The following is a 25739-nucleotide window of genomic DNA, read 5'->3' on the forward strand; positions in this document are numbered from 1 at the left end:
CAGTTTACAGTAACTGATTCCATTTTGTCTGTTGTGTAGAAATGATCACTTTTTAATTGAATCTTTTTTTGAGCTGTTAAGCCTTTAAAATCCAATAAGTTGTGGCACTAAAACTAAAGGGTAACTGTCAGACTGAGCTGCATTGTTCATTTACTGAGCCTTGGAGGCTTGGGCGTCGTCCACTAGCCAGAGGGTTTGTGGTTCGTTCCCTAGCACCTCCAGTCTGCATTCTGAAGTGTGCTTGGGTAAGAGACTGAAAACCAAATGTCCCTGATGACTTTGCTGACAGAAAATTCATAATATGTGATGGAGAAGTGTGCCGTATGAATGTGCAGGTGAATGGGTGATTGCTACTCTAAGTGTGAAGCTCTTTGAGTGGTCAATAAGACTGGAAAATTGCTTTATAAAGTGCTTCACAAATACAGTCCATTTACCATTTAACTGGGGTATCTTTGGAGCCTGATCAAAGACTTTCTTCTTGACACCACACATCCTGAAGGTTTACCTTGTCGTGATTTAATTCCCTCTTCTTCCGCTTCCAGGAGGCGTGGTATGAGTTCCGTGTCATGGCCGTCATGGATAACATGATCAGCGAGCCCAGTAATGTAGTGGGAGTGTCCAGCACAGGTAAGCATATGCATTCTAAAATTTCACATGTGGTTAATAAAAATACTAATATCTAATTTATAAACCTACATTCCTTATTATAAATGGATAAAAAATTACTAAGCAGCCTACACAAGATCATCATCTGGTTGAAACTCTGCTCCTTGCCATGACTTCAGAGGAGCTTTTCATGCTTGATTCCCAGGGTTGGAAATCAACCCAACAACCTCTGGCTCTAACCTGCATCTATAAGCCATCTCATTTCAGTCCTGAGGAGGGGCTGCAGATGTATTGCACACTCAGCAACTCCAACTTTACATTTTGCCCACCCAGCACAATGTAATGTGGGCGTGCTATACATGGACACTCCTTTGTAGCATCCTGAAAAGTATGACATCATCCTTCTGCCTGTCTCCCACAGATTGCATCGTTATGCTCTGTGCTAATAAAAAAACAGAAGGATTCATTAAAGCCGTTTTTGTTGCAACACCAAAAGCCTGAATCTGAAATTAAACCCCTTAAAATAGGATGTTGCTCCCACTGCAGAGGTCACTGAGTACACATCAGCTGAGCATTTCTGGAGAAGATTTGATCAGAAAACTGCAGACCTCTAGAAAATACTCTGCTGCCCCCTACTGGTAAAGTCGACCAGCTATGCAATGCGGGGCTGAAAGGCTCCTGCGCGATCCTCTGTTTCTGTCAGTGAATATCCTGCTAACATGATGTGGACACTGGCTTTTTCTCTTTCCTTTTTTTCATTGGCTGATCAGAGTCCAATATTGCCGGAGCTACAATACTTTGGATTTGCTGTGGCATGCTCCCCCGCAGGAAGCAGATACAACACTTTAAACCTTTTTTTCACCTTTGGGCAACGAGCCTGTTCATCTGTCACTGCTCTTGTCGAACTACCACATCATAGTGTTGTACACACCATGTACCAGGTTGAATTAGTTTAAATATTTCTCCAAATAATTAGTTATAGTAAATAATATTATGGCTCAGACGGTGTTTAAACTGTTATTTTACATTGTGATGCCAACTGCCTTTGTTTATAGTTGTGTCAGTAAGATGGGATAGGTTGAAGTTATAACTGAGTCTACTTCATCGTGATGTCTTCCATTAAAGTCAAACATGTACTGACTGTGATGTTTAAACCTCACACTGTGTGATGTATGTGTGAATCTGTTTTCACATTTTTCTGATGAGGGACGGATGTTTCTCTGTGCTCAGCACATATTGTCCAAGCTGATTTTGTGACATCAGTTAGTTTGCTAATCCTAGTCCAGTATGCAATTTGCACAAATTTGTAAATTTCTTTTGTGCAAGTACAATTCACCTAAAGCTACATTTCCATCATCACAGTTTATTTTGGCAGTAAAACATGATCTGCCTCTGACTTTCTTTCTACACAGTAATATACAGATACTTTTGGGAAAATTCCTGGCTTCAGCTGTACCGTGCAGAAATCTCAAAGATGCTGTCCTAAAGGTCAGCTGCAAGATATTTGAATCTCTTTGAAAACAGCAGGACTTTCGCTTTCATTTGCCCAAAGGTCCATCTGCAGGACCTTATCAATGATTGGATAAGGCTCCTGTTTCTGGTTAGAGAGTGAAGCTAAAGGCATCAAGGCTAGTGAGGAAGCGTCAAAAGGAGGCATACATGCATAACATCAGAACATCCTGATTCCTGATGATATGAATTAAAAGCTCCAGGGTAACCTCGTAGTAAATATCGCCCCAGTGTCAGAGCCAGAAAATTAAAGTTGACATTAGCATTAATGTTGAGGAGCACTATATACAGTATGATGTCTAGTGAGAAAACTAGACTTTTAAATCTGTATCTTTACTGTTTGCTATACTCATAAAATGCTACCTAATTCTTGCTGCATAAATCCTTTATTTCCCTGGCCTCTGTCTGCCTACACGTATCCAACTGCAAACTGAAGATTTTGTCTCTGACTGTTTCCTCATCACTTCACAGACTTCTTCCCTCCTCCAGAGATGGTGGAGGAGCGTGGACTGGCACGGCCTGTGGTGGCAGGCATTGTGGCCACCATATGTTTCCTAGCAGCAGCTGTCCTGTTCAGTACAATGGCCGCCTGCTTCGTCAACAAACAGCGCCGGCGGAAGCTCAAGAGGAAAAGAGGTAAGAGGGGGTTTAATGTCTCCATAATCTCTGAGCATATTTTTTAAATGTCACAAAAAGGATGAGAGGTTTCTCTCATTGTGTGGCATTTGGTCTGTGTTTACATTAGTTGGCTGCTTGGTCACTGTATCAGTTTTGAATACATTAATCAAAACTTTTAAGTGTGACACATTTAACTTGTGCTTAAAGGGCCCATATTGTGTAAAATACATTTTCTGTTGTAACTTACAGTTCAGAAACATCCTGTTGTAACCAACTGTAAATATGTGGCAGGTCTTCAATTGCTGCAAACATAACAACGGGATTTTCAGCTGTATTTACCAGAGAGATCGTAAATGTGCCAGAATGACATCGGTGACAGCCCTGGTCGCGTGTCACTCAAAGTGCAGTAGGCCATTCAGAAGAGGGGCTCAAGAAGCAGGCGAAAACAGCTTGTTCTGTCTTCAGCTCCAGAGAGAGGCAGATGAGACGACATGGAAATACACATAGTAGCATTTTTTTTATCCGCTGATATGTCATCTTAGGAGTACCAATAACTAAAATTAAATCCCAGAAAGGTGTAAAATATGGGCCCTTTGACTGATTTGTGTACTTGAAACAGTTCCCAATAGCTTCACAGCTTATCATATATTCTAAAAGGAAAGATTTAGTAATTTTGACATAGAATGGAAGTTAAAGTGCCACAAAGTCGTTATATCTCATGTTTCTTCGTTGTTTGGCTTCTTCATTTTGTTGCTGTTCTGTCCCGGGGCTTTGCAGCAACTTTGCAGCAGCATCACTAATGTTTGGTAAAATAGAGTTCCTTTAAACTTGTAATGTAAATGACTTGGACATGTGGTATTTACATTTTATTTATATAAATGTTAATTATTATTAATAATGAGGTTCAGAGACTTAAAGGTCTGGTGTGCATTTAAACTGCCTCTGCCAGGACAGAGGATGTAGCATGTATCATGAACAACTTTGTTCATTATGTATTAATGCATGAGTGGCCTTTTTTCTTTTATCTTTCAGACCCTCCCCTGTCCATAACCCATTGCAGAAAAAGTCTGGAAATTCAGTAAGTAACCACAATGCACACAACAAACAACATATTTTACAGTATATTTCATTCCCTAGAGCAACACTGCACATTACTCAACAACAAAACCCTATTCAAAGGGCACAACAGGTAGGATTCATTTTGCTCCCTGGTCAAGTATCACACCATCATAAATATTTAAAATCATTCAAACAGTATTACATTCAGCAAAGCAAACAATATACACACTGTACGTTTGAACCATGGCATCTGTTGTAGCAGAATCACAGATAAAATTGGGAGACTCCCTCCCAAACAAGGAAAATAGATACATGTATCTATCAGTCTCATACTCAAGAGTTAAAGCTCTCAATTCAGGGATCCTTGTCACTGCTTTGAACTAATGCACTGCATAGAGATCTGGAGATAAATGAGGATGTATTTAGCATTAAATGTCAAGCGACCGAATCAATGAGACATAAAATAACTCGAGCTGTCAAACGATTAACATTTTTAATCAGATTAATAACAGGGTAGCTGTGATGAATCATGATTACTCACCATTTCTAAATGTTTCTGTTGTGGGAACAGAAAGATATTTTTAGCATATATAGGATGGTTGAATAAAACTTTTTTGTTTTTTTTATTAAATCAAACAAACAACCATACCTTTACACAATTAATATGAATTTGAAATCTGAATCTGAGCCCATCTGTAGAAGCAGTGTTGAGCCACTTCACACTTAAAAAGAACAAGTTCCAAGTTTAGTTCATGCAGATGAAAATGAACTGAGCAGTGGTCTCATTTATAACCGTGGCGTGCGCGGGGCCTGGAAGGTGCGTACGCCACTTCTCACGCAAACGTTGGCATTTTTAAAAAACAATTTGACGGGGAAATTTTCCACGCAAACTCTGACCCATGCGTACGAACGTTTTGGAGACGGGAAAGGGGCGACGCAGACGGGAGGAGATGAACTGAAGCCAGATTATTGATCCAATACTTAATTTACCTTAAAACCAACAGCTTGGTTTTGCTCGCGCGACATATCTGGTCCACACAAACCTTTTAACACAGAGCACACAGGAGATCACTTACAAGAAAGTAAGAAACTTTCCAAATAATATCCCAGAGTGGAGGTAAGGATCCACTGATGTGAGGGAATCGGTCTGATGCTCTTAATAAATAAATACTGCCGTGACACCGTTGTGGGGATCTGTGTGATGTGTGCACGCGAATGGAAGGATTAGGAGGAAACGAGGGTTCAGCGATGTCTGATCAGCTGATATAGATTTCTATTGATCTGTGATCTTAGATTTTTTTTTTACTTCAGGCTCCGTTCTTTCTCTCGTCTTCACTCTCACACATTGTGTTATCCACAGCAGCGGCACAGTATCAGTGTATTTTCTTTATTAGTGACATCACTGCTGTCCCATAAAATCGCTCTTCACCTCCACCTCACAAACAAACACCTCAATGTCAGTGTCAGAAAGTTTCGCTTTACGCTAAAACCGGAGTAATGTGATCTCTTTTCATATTTCTCGGTAAAACCCTGGCTTATGAATATTGTATAAACTGGAGGATCAATTGATTTTTTGGGTATTACTGAATAAAGTGCATTACAGTGGTCCAGACAAGAAAGTATAAAATCATGAGTCAACTTTTTGGCATCTTACTCTTGCAATGTTTCTTAAATGATAAGAGGCACTATTTGTGACAATGTGTGGATTAAAATCTATTTCATGAGTCAAGTGTAACCCCCAGGTTCTTTACTTTTGATTTGTTTTGATGCGCCAGACTTCCAAGTTTGCTTTTAATCTTTTGTCTATGATCCTCACTACAAAAATTTCTGTTTTATTTTCATTTAATTTGAGAAAATTGTTGCTCATCCGTTGTTCCACACTAGAGAGACAATTTATAACTTGATTTGGAGCATCAGAGTCATCTGGCGCTACAGATAGATATAACTGAGTTAATCTGCATAACAATGACAGTTCAAGCCCTGATCACTAATACTTTTCCCAGTGGTAACATATATAAGCAAAAATAATGAAAGACCAAGAATAGAACCCTGTGGAATGCCAAGAAGGTTGTCATGCTTTCGTGAAACATGGTCATCGAGGCTAACAAAATATTTTCTGCCAGTAAGGTATGTTCTATACCAGTTTAGAGCAGTGCCTTTGATACCAATCCGACTTCCAGTCTTTGTAAAAGGATCTTGTGATCTACTGTGTCTGTGCAGCAGATAAGTCGAGGAGCATCAGGACAGATGTATTTTTGTTATCTGCGCTCACCTCAAAGTTTATTTATCATTCTCACCTGTGCTGTTTCGGTCCAGTACATGGTTCTTATGTAGGAACTCATCCAGCTATTTAGATATGGCCTTTTCCAGAACTTTACTAAGGAAAGGCATGTTGGAAATGAGTCTGTAGTTGTTCAGCATAGAGGAATCAGGGTTCGTTTTTTAGCAAGGGCTTAACCAGAGCTGTTTGAAGCGCATCCGGAAAGATACCTTATTTAAAAGATTAAAAGATATTTAAAATGTCTAAAAGATAGAGAATGAAACTGTCTAAAACCTCTTTAGGAAAACTGGTCGGAATTGCATCCAGTAACCATGTGGAAGACTTCAGTTGCGCAATAATTTTAAGAAGCTCTGCTTCACAGACTATTTGTGGTCGAAATGTCTCTGCTTTCCTAAGCTAGATTTGCAGAATAATCTTAAAAGTAATTTCATGGGTTGGATGACAAAACCTCCCAACTTCTGTTGAGATAGACTAATGAAAGTCATTAACAAAATAAAAACTTTGAAGAAATCAAGGAATACCAGACTAGACGAGGTTAGACAAGACTTTTTCATGAGGTTTCATTAGCAATGACATAAAAAACCTTAAAGGACAAAAAACAAAATGGAAAACCAAACTACAACACAAACTACAACTTTCATCCGAAACATCCACACACACCTTTTTTGTGTGTGGGTGTGCGTGTTTGTGCTTGCGTGCATGCCTGTGTGTGTTTGTGTCTTTGACAGAGTTAGACACAAAGTCAGTTCTGATCAACTATATATTTGCAGTTTTTTTTGTGGATTAAAATCTATGTTCTGTGGGAGTTTATCTGTCTGTCCTCTTCCTGGGATGCACAGCACTCTACCCCCCAAAAGGTTGTATAGCGAATTTGTGTCCCTTGTTCATTATGTTATCATGTGAAGAGATCATCCTCTTACGGTTAAAGAAGATGTTTCTATGATTCTGACACCTTTATTTAGAGGGGACAAGTTCACTTGACACATCCTTGGAGTTTCTGAAAAGCTTTTATTTTTTAACCTACTGTTCGTCTCCCTGTGATATTCAACAGATTTCTGAATTGTTTATTTGTAAAGCCAGCTGCAGTATTTACTCTGTCAATTGTTTCTGGACAACAGAGGTTAATAGTCTTTTGATAAAAGCTCCATCCCAATATTTCCGTTGCTCTGTTCTTATGTGACCCCGATATCAATCCAGCCCACCATCATAAAGGTCTCTTCAGCTCCTTTGGTGGACATTTTTACACGTCATAGTAGAAAGACTACAGATGGCACTCATAACATGAATCATGCCAGTGAGCAAAAGCTCCCCTTTTTGCATATTTTAATGTAAAGGTATTCAGGCCCTTTGTTGTGGCTCCTTCCTGTGATCAGATACCACCTGTTTATTTATGAAGGACAGGATAAATGCTCAAATCCAGGTAAAGGGCTTCTACAAAGTACTGATCGAAGGTCTGAATATGTCTTGTTAAAGATTTCAGTCTTTGATTTAGTGTGTTTGCAAAACATTTCTAAACAAAGCTTTCACACTATTATTATTGGTTACTGAGTGAAGATTAATATATACATCATCGTGTTGAAAGATACATTTAGTGTCATTGTAGTTTTTTCCTCAAACAAATCCCATGTCAATGTCCCCTGTGATGGTCGAAAGCTGTTAAAGGAGGATATATCTTATTCCTAGGCCATAGATCTCTTCTTTGAGTTAAAACATATTAATGAGCCACACTGATGCCCTGGGTGACATCTTTCTTATTTTGAGTTGATCTCAAATTTGTTAACATCTTTAGACGGTAACATTTGGCTTGAGACTGAGAGCTTAAGACCAAGCAGGGGATTTTTAATTAGTTATTTGGTCTCTCTGGTTTTGGTCTTTTGAAGACATTTGTTGAAAGCCAGGAAATAAAGGCTAGTGTCGGACTTAGCTCTGATTTATTTTCCATCGCTGCTCTTCCACGTCCATGTCTTAAATAGGAGTAACTAAAGAAAACAAAAGACACATTAAAACACAAGACAAACTGGAACTGCATCCCATGATCTACATGTGTGTGTGTGTGGGGGGGATTTTGGCTGTATAATTTGAGACTCAATAAAATGATCGTTATGTATCTCAACATGCAATGGTCACATCTTTACTGATATTTCAATCATTAACCTCTTGTTGCTCCATGATAGCCTCTCTTCTCTCAAAGCTTTCTCTCTCTCCTCTCAGATTCCCTCTGAGTCAAAAAAGCTCCATCACATTTCTGTCTTATTCAGCCCATATTTACAATAATATCAAGCTCTTCTCCTCATTTTCTGTTACTTTGTTTACATAAACATACCTCTCATTGACAGGCATCCTGTTTACGCCCATATTCTCCCTACTTCTCACTGTCTGATCTCCCACTTCTGCAGGAGTCCAATTAGCTTCATTCCCAGCATTGAGCCCTACTGGGAGGGGCTGGACGCAAGCAGGTACAGGCCCCAACCTTCCAGTCCTCAGTGAGTGAGCCAACCATTGTCCCCCTGTTCTTGCACACTGTATACACCCCATTGCACTCGGGTTCAGCCCCAGCCCCTCAGACTCCTGACCTGTCTGCATGCTTGTGGCTCAATGTCCCCACCAGGCAACAACAATACTGGTCGCAATCTTTCAGGAAAGGTCAAGGACCTTCATCATCGGAAGATGAGAGCTGAAAGAATTTTTAAAAAACGTCTTATCAATTTAAAAAATCGATCATCATCAATAGAATCTTCAATTTCATGTCATAGCTTGACATTATCAGAAATGTAGACAATATAGGACTCTAAATGGAATTGGCTTAGCTTAACATTAGAGCAAAAGAAAACAGGTAGCCATGGACTGACGGGGATCAATGCAAGAAACATTTACCCCTAAAATTACTGTTTATGCACTTTCTATTGTTGTTAGAATTAAACAAATAAGATATGACAAATTATTTAGTATAATTGTAGCTTTTTGTGTGAGTCAGGCCAAATGTCCCCATGCTTCATCTGAGTCCTGGCAAAAAAAGATTGAAAAAAATGAACTATGCCAAACTATGACAAACACTACAGGTAAAACTTTCTTGCTATTCCATGGTGTAGACTGTATATTGCTTATTTTGTCAAGAGTTAATATTTCAATCTTCAGACATCTGTTTCCAGAACAGTTTAATAATTATCTAGATATACGTTCAATGGAAGTATTATTTATGCTATATATACAAAAACATGTTGGCAAATTCACTTGCTTTGTGACAGTGTTGAATGAGAAGATGGAAGCTACAGCTAGCAGTCTGTTAGCCAAGCTTAGCACAAATATTGGAAATAGGGCGAAACAGCCTAAAAACATCACCCTAGTAGCACATATAAAATGCTGATGTGCCGACATTACATGGCAGCCTTTGTATAAAATTAGAAGTATATAAATTGTTAATTAGTAAAAATGTGGTGCATGTCAGCTGTCTCCCCCTGTTTCCAGTCTTAGGCAAGCTGTCTGCTGTCTGCTGGCTGTAGCCCTACAGTTTTAAGAGAATCTAACTGTCAGCAATAAAGTGAATAACTGAAGTGTACCTTTGCCCTTCTCCTTGTTTTCCTGCACATCTTATGCCTTGTGACTATTTTTGTGCTTTGAACTGCTTGTGACTGTGTCCCCAGTGACTCCTTTTATTCACTATTCCACCTCCACGTGACCTGAAACACTTTGTTTCTCACACCCTTGAGTTGATAGAGTTCAGCTTCATTCCTTTCCTAGACACTGTCACAGTCACACATGTTCTTCACTTTGATCATCTGATAGAATATAAAAAGTCTTCTAATTGTTATTCTGCAGTTTGACCTTCTAACAATAGCAACATCAGTGCGTACTGCCCCTTTGTCATTCTCTGTATGCTTATGGAAAACATTCAGCATTTTAATCTAACTGTATAATGATTGAGTCATTTTGAAAGACTTATATAACAGCATCAGTTACTGAATCTTCATTCATTGAACATGTACTGAGCAGTAGTTACTGTGTTGCCTTCAATTGTGTTTTACATGAAGAGCATCAGTATTTCATACTGTGTGTGTCTATAGTACATGATGGGCAGATTCTGCTTTGCCTGTATTTTGTTATTTTGGGCACTCAATCTCAAGTGGTTTGGTAGGTTTAATTTCTTTATTTAACCAATAGGAATGATGGTCAAATCTAAAATTAATAATGAAAAAAAGATTATATGAATTAAGTTATGTTGTATAAGCAGTCTTTGTCATTTCTAAAAGCAGTAACAAGGCACTGGACCCTGGAAACCGTCGTTTAATATCTGTCATATGTAACAGTGGTTTTCATTATCAGCCTCCTACTAAAAACTCCGTCATTATAGGGATTTTAATGAGGGGTGGCTATGTGTTTCATTTGACCACGAAATAAAATGATTGTGGCTTCAAAGCAAATCAATGTTTCTTTTCCTCTTTCCTATTTAAAGACATTTAATAGTTGTTTATTTAATAGTTGTTTATCATATACAAATGGGAACTTAGCTTCATATTGTGTGATTGAAAGTGTGTTGTGTGTTTATCATATCCTCAACTACAAGTTACACAACTCCTGAACTTGGCTACAGAACAAGTAGCCTGCCAGAAAGGTGTGATCAACATGTGTGTTGGCTTCTCTTTTGGGGAGCATTCATATCTTTCATTTTTAAATACAATCTATGGTTTTGACACATATTGGTAGAACAGCTGCCATCACTTGAAGTAATGGTTGGTTATACTACTTTTCTGAAGATGTCTACTTAACTTTAAACACCAGACTGTTACATCGCTGTCAGTGTCAACTGACTCAGCTGGGTTGTTGCAGTGTTGCTCAAATCCCAAGCTTTACTCGCAAATCAATTTAAAGCTAATGGATATTTCCTTCCCATGCAACTGAGTCTGAGTCTGTCTTTTCTAACACAATGGAGAGTGGCATTTTCAACGTTTACTAAAATTTGTGCCACACACAAGGAGACACATCTCTTCGGTAGTATTTCTTGAAACAAACACAGTATTTCTCACTATCAGCTTTACTATATAACACATTAAAATGCATTTAGTTTGATTTTTTTTTTTTTTTTACCTAGAGCTACTCTTACTGAATTGGGCAAAGCAAAGTTAGAAACATTTCATTGTAACTAATCAGGATTTTGCAACTGAATCAAAGTGAGTCAGTTCACTGTCAATCTACTCGAATCAATCACACACACAGTCTTGCAGCAGATTTGTTGAGTTTTTGATTGTAAATCTTACAATAACTACAAAAGATATGTTGTCAAATTAAATACACTGTAGTACAAAGCCATAATGAATAAACATTTTTTGCTGTCAATATGCTTTTCTCTTAACATAGCGAGAGTGAAAGTTGTATCAAATCTGCAGTACAATCATTAACTACAATGACCTAACGGCTGTTTGATAGAGCCTTGACAGAGGGCATGAGTGTGGGTATGAACAAACCTGTTGTTTTCAGTTTTTCCCACTTCTTTGTAAAGTTATAGAATTCATATTTAACATTATACATTCACACTGATCAATTTGGTGTTTCATAGAGAATTTTATATTCCATCCATGTGTGCACATCCCTGACTGAAGCATAGGTTAAGTTGTCCAGTTGGTAAGAAAAACTGAGATTTACTCCTTGTAATGTCCTATTCATAATTCAATGTTTATTTTCAAAACAATGAAAATTAATAAAGTTATTTTGCATTGAACAGACTGGAAATTAACAGGCAACATATTTTGCTGGACATATTTGTTAATGTATTATGATCAAGAGGGTTATTCAAAGTACAACTCACTTACGCCTGGCTTTTAAAGCTTGTATGCCTGGATGTGTTGTCATTTTTATTTAAATGTAGCTGGACTTTTCTTCGGCTAATTCAGTGACATTGTAGAGCACTCGTATAAAATAAATGATCTCTTCTTTATTGTTTTTCCTAGGTCGTCTTCAGGAAAGATGAGCCCTGAGAGCCCTCACTCTAAGGCATCCCTGTCAGAATCATCTGAGGATAGTCATGACCAGCGTGGGAAGAAACCACCCCCAATTCCCGGGAAGAAGGAGGAATTGTCTTTATACATGAAGACCAAAAGAGCAATAACAAGCAAGAAGTACAGCATGAAGCATGAAGCTGAAGCAACAACACCCATTGAACTCATCAGTAGAGGCCCAGATGGACGATTCGTCATTGATCCCAATGATGCAGAAATGTCTGTTAAGCCCAGGCGAATTGAGGGCTTCCCTTTTGTGGAGGAATCAGACCTCTATCCTGAATTCCGACAGTCAGATGAAGAGAATGACGATCCCAGGCCTCTGCCACCAGTAATGGCCCCCCTTCGGCCACATCAGATTTCCCCCATCTCCAGTCAGGAATCCTATCTGCAACCTCCAGCCTACAGCCCTCGTTTCCACAGGCCCTTCGAAGGTATGACCATCATGGAGAGCAGTCGACTCCAGGCCAGCGGGCAGATCCGAGGCTCTCTCCATCATAGGGCTTTCTACGGCTATCTCGGCCCTCCTGGGGATCATGAGCCCCCACCACCTTTTTACATGCCTGATACCAGCCCTCTCAGCTCTGTCATGTCCTCCCCTCCATATCTTGCTGAAGGTCCCTTTGGTCACCCAATGATTCCTGAAGAAATTGGGGAGGGTGATTTCTCACAATATGCTGTGTCTGGTTTCCCACTTCCTCTGACACTCACCACTTCCTCTCGTTCACCGGAAATTTGGCAGGGGCTGGATTTCACCTTTGCAAGTCTGGAGGGACCCCAATTCATTTTTCCCCCTCATCACCCTTTGCAACTCCGCCACGATTCCCCGTACCCTCCTCCACCTCACGTTCTTCCCCTTAGTGCTTTCCAGCCTTCCTCCCTCCCAATGCCCACTTACCCAGGCGCCCTCCCACTGGTGGCCCCAAGGAGCCACTCAAGAAAGTCTCCCAGTAGGGCCAAGCCTCGTGGCTCCCCAGCCAAGCATTTAGCTATGCAAGAGGCACATTTAGGGCAGCTAAGACACACAAGCCACGGTATGGGTGTGCCAGTTTTGCCTTACATCGATCCAATGGCCCACATTATCCCGAGCACATTCAGTAGCCTGGACACTCGATGGTTTGAACCCACCCCTCGTTTTAGTCCCAGACAGGCTCGTAGGATGGATTCTGGCATGCATCAGGTGGTTCTCCAGCCCTCTCGACTCTCACCACTTACACAAAGCCCATTTAGCTCTCATGAGGGCTCCCCAGAGATTGTAGTCCGTCCCAGGCCACGTCCCAACATTGTCCAACCTCCCATACCCCCAGTGATGTCTGAGATTACCCTCCTCCCTCCTTCCACAGCCAGCTTCTCAAGGAGATCTTCCCCTTCCTCTTCACCTGCCCAAGGCCAGGGTAGCAGGAGGGCAAGCCCCAGCTACCGTTCTCACATGGCCTTTGCCACCTCTGCAACCAGCTACCCACCTTCCCAGTCCCCGTCACCCCCTATGGAAAGCAGCAACATGTTTGGGCAGATGCCATCTCATAGGAGGACTGAGGAGGAGATTCTTCCATCTGAGCCCTCTCCATCCCAGTTGTCAGCTTCAGGGTAGGTGCATTAGGCATGCAGAGAGGGATTCAATTTGATCCATCTGCTCCAACCCATAATGCTTTGATTTGTGAATTTGCTGTGGCATTTTGGTTACTGGAGTGCTGTTTAATATCCATCCCTTTTTTTAAGAATCATCTCTGTGGCAAATTACTTTGATAGCTTAGTTTTTGCTTTTTTCATTTGTTAACACTTTTATATGAAAAATGAAAACTCTATGGTTAAGGGAAAACCATTTTGCTGTGATGATTCATTTGATAAGGTCTGGAAGTTTTCAGTTCAGTTTCAATTTGGTCAATGCTGCTTTTCATGTCAGATCTTAAATTAAGAGATATTCATCCACTGCATCTGTGAAGCATTGTTCCGAAATGATCGCTTTGCAAGAATACAAAGCATTTTCCAGTGCACACAACAAATATAGATTGTGCAACAAATTGGCTTGACAAGAAAATGCATTTGCTTCACAGATTACATTTCAGACCTTTTTGGGCTACAGTCAATCCACATGAAAATACTACTGTCATTGTAGCGTGAAATGTGTTTGGCACAAGCCCCTAAAAGCCTGGGAATCTGCAGATATCACCAGAGGGTCCCTGTTTTTCCATCTGTATCATGCGTTACCTCGCTTTCACCTAACAGGAGGAATCCCATAATATTCATCCTACTGATTCCCCATAAAAAACAATCATGTTTATGTCTAGCTCCAAGCCTTTGAAGATGCCTTTATCATGCAGAAGGATGCTTTAAGAAGAGTCCATCTTGGCAGGCCCTGCGGCCCATCCTCGGCCTTAGTAACCTGACTGCATGACCAATTCTCCCTTGCCTTCAGATTTTTTCCTACCCTCCTTACCCTTCCCTTTCTGTAACCTTCCTCGCCCCAACCTCTTTAATTGCCCCCAGGACTCCCCCAGGTCTGACTACGAAGGAAAGGTTGTCGGGAAAGTGTGTCACAGGGCCTGTCCGCTTCTCATGTACTGCAATGTTTCCATCATTATAAATTAGGGGCAGTATGGTGGTTCTTGATGGCTCCTGGAGTCTTACCTGCTTTGTTTTTGATTGATCTCAGCTATCTGGGCAGCGTTGTTGTGACCAGGTCCTCTACACCGCAATAGGTAAGGGTTGGATCCATGTCTGAAAGGGGGGGGTTAGCAGGTGGGACTTTTTTGATCACCTCGTCCTTTAAAGGGGAATACAAGACCTTGAGTCTTCGTTTCATTTGTTCCTTCCTTCAGACAACACGTGTAGTTCATTTCAGTTTATTCCTTTTTCCTTTTCTCAAAGTGGCTATATGCATTTTAAGTTCTGCAGTCTTCAGTACATTATGCATTCTGACTGATGCATATATCATCTATTAGTTAATTTATTAGGTCAGAGATGTATCACCAACATGATTTCATGCTTGAGTGGTTTGCTAACTGACCATAGTCACATGCAACCTTTTATGTTGTTAACGACAATACATCAATACAGATTAATCTACCTCTAGTTGAAACATATGTCAGAAACAGCAATATCATCAGACTCAAACCAGTTTAAAATTTCTATTTATTTAAGTATTTATTTGTTTATTAGTTCACTGTTCTTAAAATCATCAACAAAGGTAGGTTATTGGTAGGTAAAACATTTTTCAGATATTACTGGTGCAAATGCCTTTTGTGCACTGCCAAAATATCTTATTGTTCAGCTGAATGCTGAAATGTGGTGGCTTAAGATCCCCACTCCACTTGCTTCTGCTTTAGTTCACTATGTCTGCCTCCTTCCACCACACCAGCCCTGTGCAATCGGATTTGTTTGACATACTACTACCTACTCAACTCTCTGCTCCAAACAGCCTCTGTGGAATAGTGATCCTTCTTCCACCTCCACTGTTGAATTGCTAGTGGTTGACTTTCCCACCAACTTCACATCCAAAGCTAAGGTCATTGTTGTAGACTTAGGACTTGTACATGTCAAAACTAACAGTCCCATTTCATTTCATATATCCTAATGCTGCTTAGGGTCTCATTATTTGGACCCAACATCAATCAAGATGTTAAACATACATCAAGCTCATCCAAAACTTCTGACATCCTCTTCCCTGAAGATGTACCAAGTACAGGCTTGGAAGACCTGCTCTATGGCTGTCGGCCAGTTGCTAGCAAATAGTCATGATAAAGATTACATTTATTGTAACACTAATTAATTCCTTTGTAAAAAAAAACAATAGTGAAGTCCATCGGATGGCCACACATGTAGCCAAATATTTTAATTTACATCCAGGCAATGTTGATTTTCATTATGAAAAAGCAGATATGCTTATCTAAGGCATGACCATAACTAACATATTGTGTCACTTTTGTACCACTAAGGTTAGTCATACAGTGTATTTATGAAACAAATGTATCTTTCACTTTGTGAAAGCACCTTTAGCACTCTCCTCAAGCGTGACACATTCTGCCATTTATGTATTACAGATGCTTACTTTACTGTAATATGACACCGACTGAAAATATTTTGGACTCCTATCTCCAAGAAATATTTTGTAAGATTGGCGTTATGATGTTACCTTAAGCTGTGTGTCCACTGGAAGCCATCATTTACAGCTCTTTGTTTGCATTAACAGTTCAGCTGAAATGCTGTTGCATGTTCCTGGCAGTGATAACAGCTTAGCATGGACAAAGATGTCAGCACATCTGTTTCAAGAAGTTACAAAAATAATCCAGCTTTCAAGAGAAATGCACCAGATTCCTTGCAGGTTTTGAATAGCTACGAAGTAAGAGCAGAAGCTGTGACCAGCGCTTTCCGCAAGCATCTGTTAAGCCAAAATCATTTAAAGAGTTCTGGTGGACACATGGCCTTAATATCCTGTATAAAGCATCTGTAGCATGAATCAAAGCATCTACTCGAAGTACATCTACTAGAATTGCACTTGCAAGTTTGGACTGCAGAACAGTTCTTACTAACATATGAAGCAAGTGTCCTCCCAAAATGGCCCATGCACTTTTTTTTATCCTAAGGAACAAATATTTTGCAGAGGGCTTGCAGGCAGGAGCACACAGGGGAGGGTTGGGGGCCGAAAACCCCCTTGTGTTCAGTAAACTGCCCGATGAAGTGCTTTTGAATGTATTCCCCTTTAAAGTCGTGTTCCATGTGCAAACTGCCATGCATGCCATCGCTAAATATTGCTCTTCCGTTTCAAAAAAAAGAAACAATTATATTGATTAATTCTTGTTACATTTGTTGTCCTAGTGCTTCGCTTTTCTTTGGCTTATTTTTCATTATGTGACTGTTCCCGAGTAGTCATTTTCCCCTCCCGCCATCTCTCCCCCTGTCAGCATGGTGAAGCCCATTGTAGACAGTATCCATGTCTATGAATACACATTGATGATGCTTTGTTGCTCAGCTGTGATTCTTCCCCTCTACTAATGAAATTCGGTTTCTCTCTGCAGCCACGGTGGGATGATGGCCTCTCTGTAATGCTAATTGTTTTCTGTGCCTTGAGAGAACCAAGTGTCTGTTTGTGGCAGAAATCTCTGGGCTGCCAACTCATAAGCACCTCCATGAATGGGAGCGAGGTCGTAGGATGCAGTCATGAGCAGCTGAGAAATATACACTTCACACCAAGGAAACATTTGCATCTGTTGTTTTCAGAGCTGGACAGATTTGTTTTCAAAAGACTATGGCAAATATGTCATCAACTGAAAATACTTCCTTACATTTTGTTCAAAATACTGGCAAATTTTGCAGCATTTCCCTCTCAAACCAACAGTGCAAGTCTTTGTAAATGTTGTACCTTCTCAAAAACGTTACTCACTGTCCTGATCTACACTACGACACAAATCAGTGGTTTCAGGAATCATGTAATATGTCCTTTTCTTTCAAAATGGTTTGGATCAAATTCAGCAAAAATGCCATAGATATCCCTGAAGGGGCAATGCATTTGAAGGTGTATGATTTAATGTAACATCTGGATTTATGAACTATATTCTTGAATCATTACATATTAATAGTTTACCTAAACATAAATGTTGGTAAATCCAGATGAGGTACTAGGTTGTGGCTATAGTAGAACTTATCACAATTGTTCCTGAAATCTTGAAAAAACGTTCTGCTTGATTTCAGAGTACAGCTCTTAAAGTGTTCAACATTGATCCTGTGCAATGTGCTGCACCTGTGGCTAAGCACGAGTGGTGCAGGGGTTGTTGTTTTTGCACTCCGTAGTGCAAAAACACAGTCCACTGACTAATTCTGGCCTGGAGTTACCTGTTTTCCCCTCTCTCTCTTCTTTATCCAGAAAACGTCGAGGTGCACTGAGAGGCCTTTCGGGGTCTGAGAGGGTTGATGCACTGAGATACCAACGTATTAGAAAGACTAAAAAGATGACAATGAACAACAATAACTCCAAGAGCAGAAAAAAAGAAGGTTTGAATCGTCTTCTTTATTGCATTTCTTTAAACTAGCTTCATCACAATGGCTACAAAAAAATGCTTTTTTAACACGTTATATTCTGCTTTTTGTTAACTACAATGGATGCATGTACCACGATTTATAGGGTCCGACAAAGGGAAGCCACACATTGATATACACTAGAGATTTTAGTGACTAATTGCTTTACTGGGATGAATCTGGTTTTGTTCAGTTTAAACACTTGTACTCACGGATGTTGTTCAGTTTCTCTAAACTAAGCCGGCACATCACCATTTAAATGCCTTTCAGACACACAATAGTGAATGAATTCATCACTTAAATTTTAATCGGTTTGTTTTGGTTTCACATTGCAATGTAGGCAGTACGGTTTGTAAGACTATACATACTTACGTCATGTTGTCATCACATACATCTTTGTGGGCTGCGTGTTTGATCTGCCATTCATCTCCCCTCCTGCAGGTGTCTCCACCTCTCAGACCCAGCAGGCCTACACCTCTCAGGTACTCCAGCCCGAAGAAGCTCTCTACCTCCGCAAGAAGAGGAAACGGCCCATCTTCCATGACCCATACACTCGCTTTTCTGCTCTGCTGTACCGCCGCCCAACACGGGAGGACCAGAAGGCTATTTTGGCTAGCATGGACAACATAGACCTAGACCATGCCACTCTCCTCTGAAAGTCTTAAAGGACAAGGTCACAACCATGCAATACGCCCCCATTCAAAATTAACACTAGCTAATGATCAGTTGAAACAAAAATCAAAAAGTCTTTGCAATTTATTATATATAAAGGGGAATAGCACTAAATTGCATTATTCAGTATATTCTGACTCAGCCCTTGGTCAGTTCAGTCTGCATGTTTAAGCATTTTTACTAATCTGTGATGACTTCAAATCATAAATCAGATCAAGAATTCCTCTCAATGACCAAAATTTTATTAATTTTGATCAATGATTTGCCAACAAAACTGCAGCAGTGGCCAATTAAACTAGCATCACAGATTAAAGTGCTTGTTCAGGTTCGGATTGTTTTTGACTGACTGGGATGCAGAGGCACAATAATGTTCTGTGTGAGCTAAATCAAGTGGTATTTCCCTTTAAAATGTGTTTAGACTAGCAATTATTATCAAAATGATAGCTGCCAGTTTCCAAAGTTTTACTCCAGTGCAAAGGATTAATTCAAAAAGAGACAATATTATAATATAATATTCTATTTTCATTTAAACTCCCAGTGTTACAATGTTTTAATTTGAAATACTACTCCAGGCTCGGGTCATGTTTCTTGTGCTGAGCCAATCCCCTCAAGGTCTCTGTTTACAGCACCTCCCAACGGATCTTCTCCGCCAGCAACGTATCTTATCTGCCGAGAAATTCGCCTAAAAAATCTGGGTTTTCTCACTTAACAAGTATACCTCAAAGCACAGGACACGAGACCATACAACCACCAGGATAAGCCAGCAGAACAAACTAGCTTTTTGCATCTACATAGTCCTCATGGTTCTCTACTTGTGTTTCTTTGAGAAACGTTTTCTACTTTCCACTCATGTGCGTCTTCTAGTTTCTTAGACATACATACATGGCGTTTATTTACTTTATTTATCTTGCAGAAGAAAATAACATTACTTCATCTTATAAATGATCAAGAAGTGAAACAGAAATACAACACTGAGCTTCTTAACCTTCCTACAGGAGGAATTCTACTGATTCTCACTAGATTCTCTCAACAGTTTGCACTGGAGCAAAATCTTGTCAGATTCAATAGTGGAGTCTGTTCTTTCACATCTCCTTCTGTAGATTTTCTACTTTGGGTTATGTAGAAGGCTCCAAATCCTATTCAGAAATATATAATTCATGCCAAAAACAGTCTAAAGAAAATAACTAATCATACTTATTGGAGGATAGGATTTTGTGCCATAGTATATGATATATAGTATTTTTAAACATATTAGATGGCATAAAAACGATTGTTTGGCCTTAATCAAGCTTTTGGTTGGTTGATTGCTTCACTTGTGTCTACGTTTTATTGCTATTGAATTTTTTTTATTCGTGTGTTTGTACACATTTGCCTTTTTGGCCATTTTTTACTCATAGCCTTTTATATTTTGTTTCTTGTGTGTACTTGACATTTAACATGGAAATACTGAGAGTACAGCATGTGGCACTGGAGGCAACCCAACTGTTGCAGATTTTTGGGAAAAAGCTGTTTTGTTTACTTGATGCTTTATTTTGAAAGATTCCAGTGAATGCCTGTACAACACACATAAATATGTGGACACTAACGGTCTAAAAACAAACTATTGGATAAGTAGAGGAATAGCCAGGAACTCTACACATTACTCATGCCACAGCTCAGACACTTTGAGAACTTAGTTTTCCAACTGATTAGATATGAGAGAAAATTGTAACAAGTTCATCTTGTGTTGCTGTCCTTTTCTTAAAGGAACTCAGTTTGTTCAGAGGGTTGCGTTAACATGCGTGAGCCACTTATATGATCCGAAAGCTATGGTGATGTGCACATTTGATGTAACTATTGGTTAATTTGTGTAATTATTTTGCTTCTGAGCATATTCTGGCGCCTTCAACATTATCTCCACAGTGAAAGCTTGCAGAAGGTGCAGGATTAAGGTTTCCAACATTCTGCCCTGAAAGTCTACCGCTCCTCTCATAGTTTGAGTTTTAAAGTGCAGGACATGTGAAGGGGGGATTTACTTTATTAAATAGCATTTCATTTAATAAAACAGACCTTATCTGTCTAACACTGAAATTAAGTCCCCTGAGAGTCATTTATAAATGTTTGGAGAAAAGTGTCCCGACTCTTAACCGTATCCAGCATGGCAACCCAACTACAGCGTCACAGAGGCATTACTGTTGCTGTCGTAGTTAAAATAAACAACCACTTTATTAAAGAAGCTAGTGCCTTTATTAAGGATGGAAGAATTAGTAAATCTACTAGGTTTGGAGCATTTGCTGGCTATAATGGGGAAGTATTGCATCTGTGTCATTATATTGTGGGAATAATTCTTAAAGACAGTTACTGTAACTAAAGTGAAGCCAGCGTCTCTGCTTCCAAAGATAACAAAGTCAGCATGAATGATTTCAATGAGAATAAAGGGGCACAGATCACAGGTACAAACCCACCACCCAACCAACTGCAACCTTTTGTTATTGAGAGCTTCTGCCCACCTCTGTCGATGCCATGGTGTTTGACTGGCTGTGAACACAACAGTTGAGTTTGCCTGAAAAGAAGGAAAAGGAATAACCGTTTAAAACCATACATTCTGAAACATATCAGTGAAGCAGCCATCTCATCGCAGTCGTGTGAGAGGCTCTTTGTGTGGCTTAAGCTGCAAAGCAAACAAGGAACCGATGTGGGATTCTTCCATAAATTACAAATGCCACATGGTTCTAAAAAAATATGTCATCGCTGTATATCTTTTTTTTAAATATACATAAAAATAAAAAAAGAAGAGGCTGCACTACTGCCTCTATAAAACTATGAGTTTAGAAGTCACTTGTTGGAGTTCAGGTTGGATTTAAAATCACACTGAAAGAGAAACACAGAGCTTCTAAAGGCCTTTGTCATGGTATAGCAATAGAAAATTTAAAAAAAACTGCAGGCACTGATGCATTGATGCATAATGTTCTGAAATGAAATGATGCATTGATGAATAATGATCTTAAATCAAATTTGCCTTTAATATCAGTACGTTTTTAGAGTGCCATAGTTTCCTTTCAGAAGGTATTTAGATTTGTTTCCTGCAGACCTGATGTTAGTGTAGCTGTGAGACTTTTAGTGGACTTCTGGGGGAAATTAACAGAATGATTTTTTTTTTTTTTAAAGACAGGCTTTGCAATTTCTAGACCTGCATTACAGAAGGAAAAGAAGTCATTTCGTTCCACACTAAATGGTCATTAAGATCAATTACCAATTAATTCCCGAATTAGAAACATATTTGACTGAGTGACTTTGGTCCACATGGGATGTTTCTCGATTGTAGAAGAGCATTTCTGTCTCATTCTTTTAAGTTATGACTATTTTCTGGCATAGGTATAATGTTAGAGCATGGAATCAATATTAGATTAGTAGCCTTTCAGTGCTGAAACATAAAGATTTTTAATCAAAAATTTGATATCAAATCATAGCTTCTATACCCATACTGTACCAACATATTTCACAAATACCTACTGTTGTGTTTTTTGTTAATTTTTCGATATATCACATTCATTTTACTATTGATGCACTTTGCCAGTTTATCACAAATTAAATATACACGTAATTAGATTTTTCTTTCAAGTTCAGATTTGAGGGGGGAAATTATTTTTCGCAGCACAATGCTTTAGTGGAAACAAACAGGATGAGCCTCTGCATCAGTTCCCAAATAAAACCAATTGAACTAAATCCCCGAAATGTACATTTGTTTGATCAAGTTTCCGCTGAATGTTGAGAGAGTTCCATGAAATTATCTGGACACCCAGTTTTAAATTTGAAATTTCCAAGACAGCTCTTCAAATCAGCAGTGTGGGGGGAACTGTGGCTTTGTGCGGCTGCGCACTTGTTTCCTCACTGTGGACTTTAATGAGACTTGTGTGAGGCGATGACAGTGTGAGCTGGATGGGTGAGGCGAGGTCAGATCGGCCTCAACAAAGACGTACTGTAGACCTCTTAATGTGCCACAGACAGATGTCTCTGTACATACTGTACCTATCGTGTATATTGGAAGATATTATTTGCATGGTATGAACATTTAAATGCCACTGACAAACTGACGTAATTACTCTTAGATTTTAAAGCAAAGCAAGTTAAAAAGCTTGTCTCACCTGAAAAGTAAAAGTAAATAGTAACATATTTTGATGTTTTTGATGGATTATAAACAGTTACTCAATGAGAATAACTCTTAATATTTACTGTAATAACTTTGTCCCCTACACATTCTAAAAGTGATTTATAGCCTGTTGTACTGAACAAGACATGTCCAATAGCTCATATTTATGGTGTCTAAAGAAAAAAAACATTATTTTCGTGGTTCGCTCATTAAAAGAGAATTTATTTAAATATAAAACTCAGTACTGTATCACACTTGGCACTTGAGCGGAGAAGAACTGGCTTTTGATATTTTAAGACGTGTTGACTTTTCATGACATTGTTGAAGATATTTACATTTTTCACACTTTGAACAGGCTTTTTTATCATCACAAAGCGTGGAGAATGTCTGGTGCTAACACGTTCTGCAAAATCAAAAGGTTTTAGTTTCTTACTTAATGGCAATGCACCTCTGTCCTGTAAGCTCAAAGTATACTTAAACGTGCAATTTAATTCTGTTTACTTTAAAAAATAAAGCAAGGTATACTGAGCAAAGATAAGCCCAAATTTCTGGTGGTGTGGAGTTGGGTCATATTTTTGAGATAAGTGAGATGTGTGTAAAGATATAGACGTTTTGGTATTTTAATTCATGGTTAGAGAATTCACAATAATATGCTGACATTGAGGCTACAAACTGTAAGTTGATACAAGTGCATAGTGCAGTGAAATTGTGAAAAAGCAGGAGACTATGGATAAATACACAATTATATTTTGAACCTGTCAGAGTTTAGAAGACTCCTTCAGTGCAGCTTCATTGCCAAGATCCTTTAAAAGAACAGAGGAAGGTGCATTGTCTCTGAACTAAAGGCTGAACTCCCTGAGACACAAAAACCAGAGCTCAGTTTAGAAAAGTCTTCTTTGACTGAGAATCACCGCAGAAGAACACATTCAGGAAGTGACTTGATTCTAAACCTGAGAGCAGGATGGAGGAAAGTTGAGATCACGAAATGACCAACTTTGTCCAAACTGTGTAGAAAAACTGTTGAGTGTAGAAAAAGGCATTACATATTTGAGATTTAAAAAAAGTTTAGTAATATAGTGTAAATTATATCTCAAATAGAAATACCTTGTCATATATATTTTTTGTAGAAAAAAATATGATGCACATCATCAATATTGAAGATTGATTGGGAACTGAGTAGTGTAGGGTCTGCTTCAGTGACACATTATAACATGGTGTAACAGACCAATGTGTGTACTGTATGTGTGAGTAACGGAAATCTATAAATGCTAGAAATTAGTTTGATAAATTAATAAATATGAAGAAAGTAAATATATATATATATATATATATATATATATATATACACTACTTGTTTTCAAGAATGTATACGTCTATATTCTATAATTTTGTATCCATCTGTTGCTTTATACTGTAGCAAAATGCAGAATCTTACAAACAGTAGAGGAATATTACGTCTGTCTAAGGTTTTCAGCTGTGTATAAAGAAAAAGAGAAAGGCTGTCACTGTACTGTATATCTCACTGTCTATTTCTCACAGACTCTCAGAGAAGGAGACAGTAAACTAGTTTTTATAGCAACCTACATGTGGTGTGAATAGCAAATGTAAGCTTTTTTAAATATATGTGGGCCATCACCTGATCACACTGAACATTTGTTCTTTCGGAGACCTATTTGATTTGTTTCCATCTATAACCAGGCTGTCTTCTGCTGTCACACATTCATCTTTTTCAACATGTTGTGGCATGAAAGGATGGTGAGAACCTGTTTGCCCCTACTATGGTGCTCCCTTGCTATTTGTATCACAGAGATATAGATATATGTTCATCTAATTTACAGACTGTGCAGATAGAGAAGTTTGCAGTAAATATGTAACAGACACAGTGCTTCATGATGCTGCTTTGAACTGACACGAGGGGATTCAAATGTTTGCTTTTGGTTTGTTTTCGGTTATAAACAGAAGCATGTGCAAGTTAATGCGATGAGAGTTCTCCAGCCTTTGCACTTGTGAGTGGAGGTTGAGGATTGCAGCAGCTGCTTAAAGTTCCACCGATTCAGTGCTGTAGATTGCCAAAAATACATACATTCTGACAACTGGTGCTATTTGATAACATATGTGGTGCTTTATTTATTCATTTATTCATTTCCGGTTGATTGTTTCCTTGCTTCAGACAAAATGTAGCTACACAATCCTGTACTGTACTGTAGGCTGCTGTTTGCAGTGAGTCACCTGGTTCGGTCGTGTGCAACAGACAGTTTGCTTTTGACTGCTATTGTTTCAGGGAATACACAGATCAGATAGGACTTACATTTTGAGTGGCAAATTTTAAAGCAAGGACAATTTCTCGGACGTTAATTTAAATAAACATGTTTTAATGATTTTCTTGGGATTGAGTTACAGTTTTGATTTTGGTTGAACTTCACAGTGCTTCAAGTGTAATGTATGTACATTGTGTTTGGTGCTGATTGATCTGATAAACTCACTATGACCTTTGATGCGGTATTCATCACAGAAATTGAAATCCTGTAGTCTTTCTATCAGGTCAAGTAAACATAGTAAAGCCCCCTGCAGGTTCCCTCCTGTTGTCGGGAGTGAATATCCACTTCCAAGTTGATGATGCTTTGTTCGACACCTGCAGTGTTACTATGTTTGCAGACCAGAGAAGGCATCTAGACATTGTCTCATGAAGATGCTTGTTAAACATATTTGCTGCAGCCTCTATACATGGAAATGTTGTACAAGCTACATGGAGCTGATTATGTTATTTATGCTTTTTTTAAATCACAAAATGCAATACAAGTGGAAGAAGAACAAAGTGAACTCATTGTCTCCTCTTAATTGTTCAGTCTTCCTGAGATGTGTA

The 25739-nt window shown here is 39.0% G+C and overlaps 1 protein-coding gene across 1 annotated transcript in view; it reads left to right on the top strand.

Annotated features, from left to right (window-relative positions):
- The window catches only part of LOC133019884 (protein turtle homolog B-like), a 107289-nt gene extending 88558 nt beyond the window's left edge, over positions 1-18731 (top strand). The window contains exons 15-21 of the mRNA XM_061086472.1: positions 543-627; positions 2587-2751; positions 3766-3811; positions 8470-8556; positions 12016-13650; positions 17924-18051; positions 18517-18731. Coding sequence (XP_060942455.1) covers positions 543-627; positions 2587-2751; positions 3766-3811; positions 8470-8556; positions 12016-13650; positions 17924-18051; positions 18517-18731 — 2361 coding nt within the window. The remainder of the gene's footprint in view (positions 1-542; positions 628-2586; positions 2752-3765; positions 3812-8469; positions 8557-12015; positions 13651-17923; positions 18052-18516) is intronic.
- The last annotated feature ends 7008 nt before the right edge of the window (positions 18732-25739 follow it).

This window comes from Limanda limanda, chromosome 14, assembly GCF_963576545.1.
Source record: "Limanda limanda chromosome 14, fLimLim1.1, whole genome shotgun sequence".
NCBI classification, from domain to species: domain Eukaryota; kingdom Metazoa; phylum Chordata; class Actinopteri; order Pleuronectiformes; family Pleuronectidae; genus Limanda; species Limanda limanda.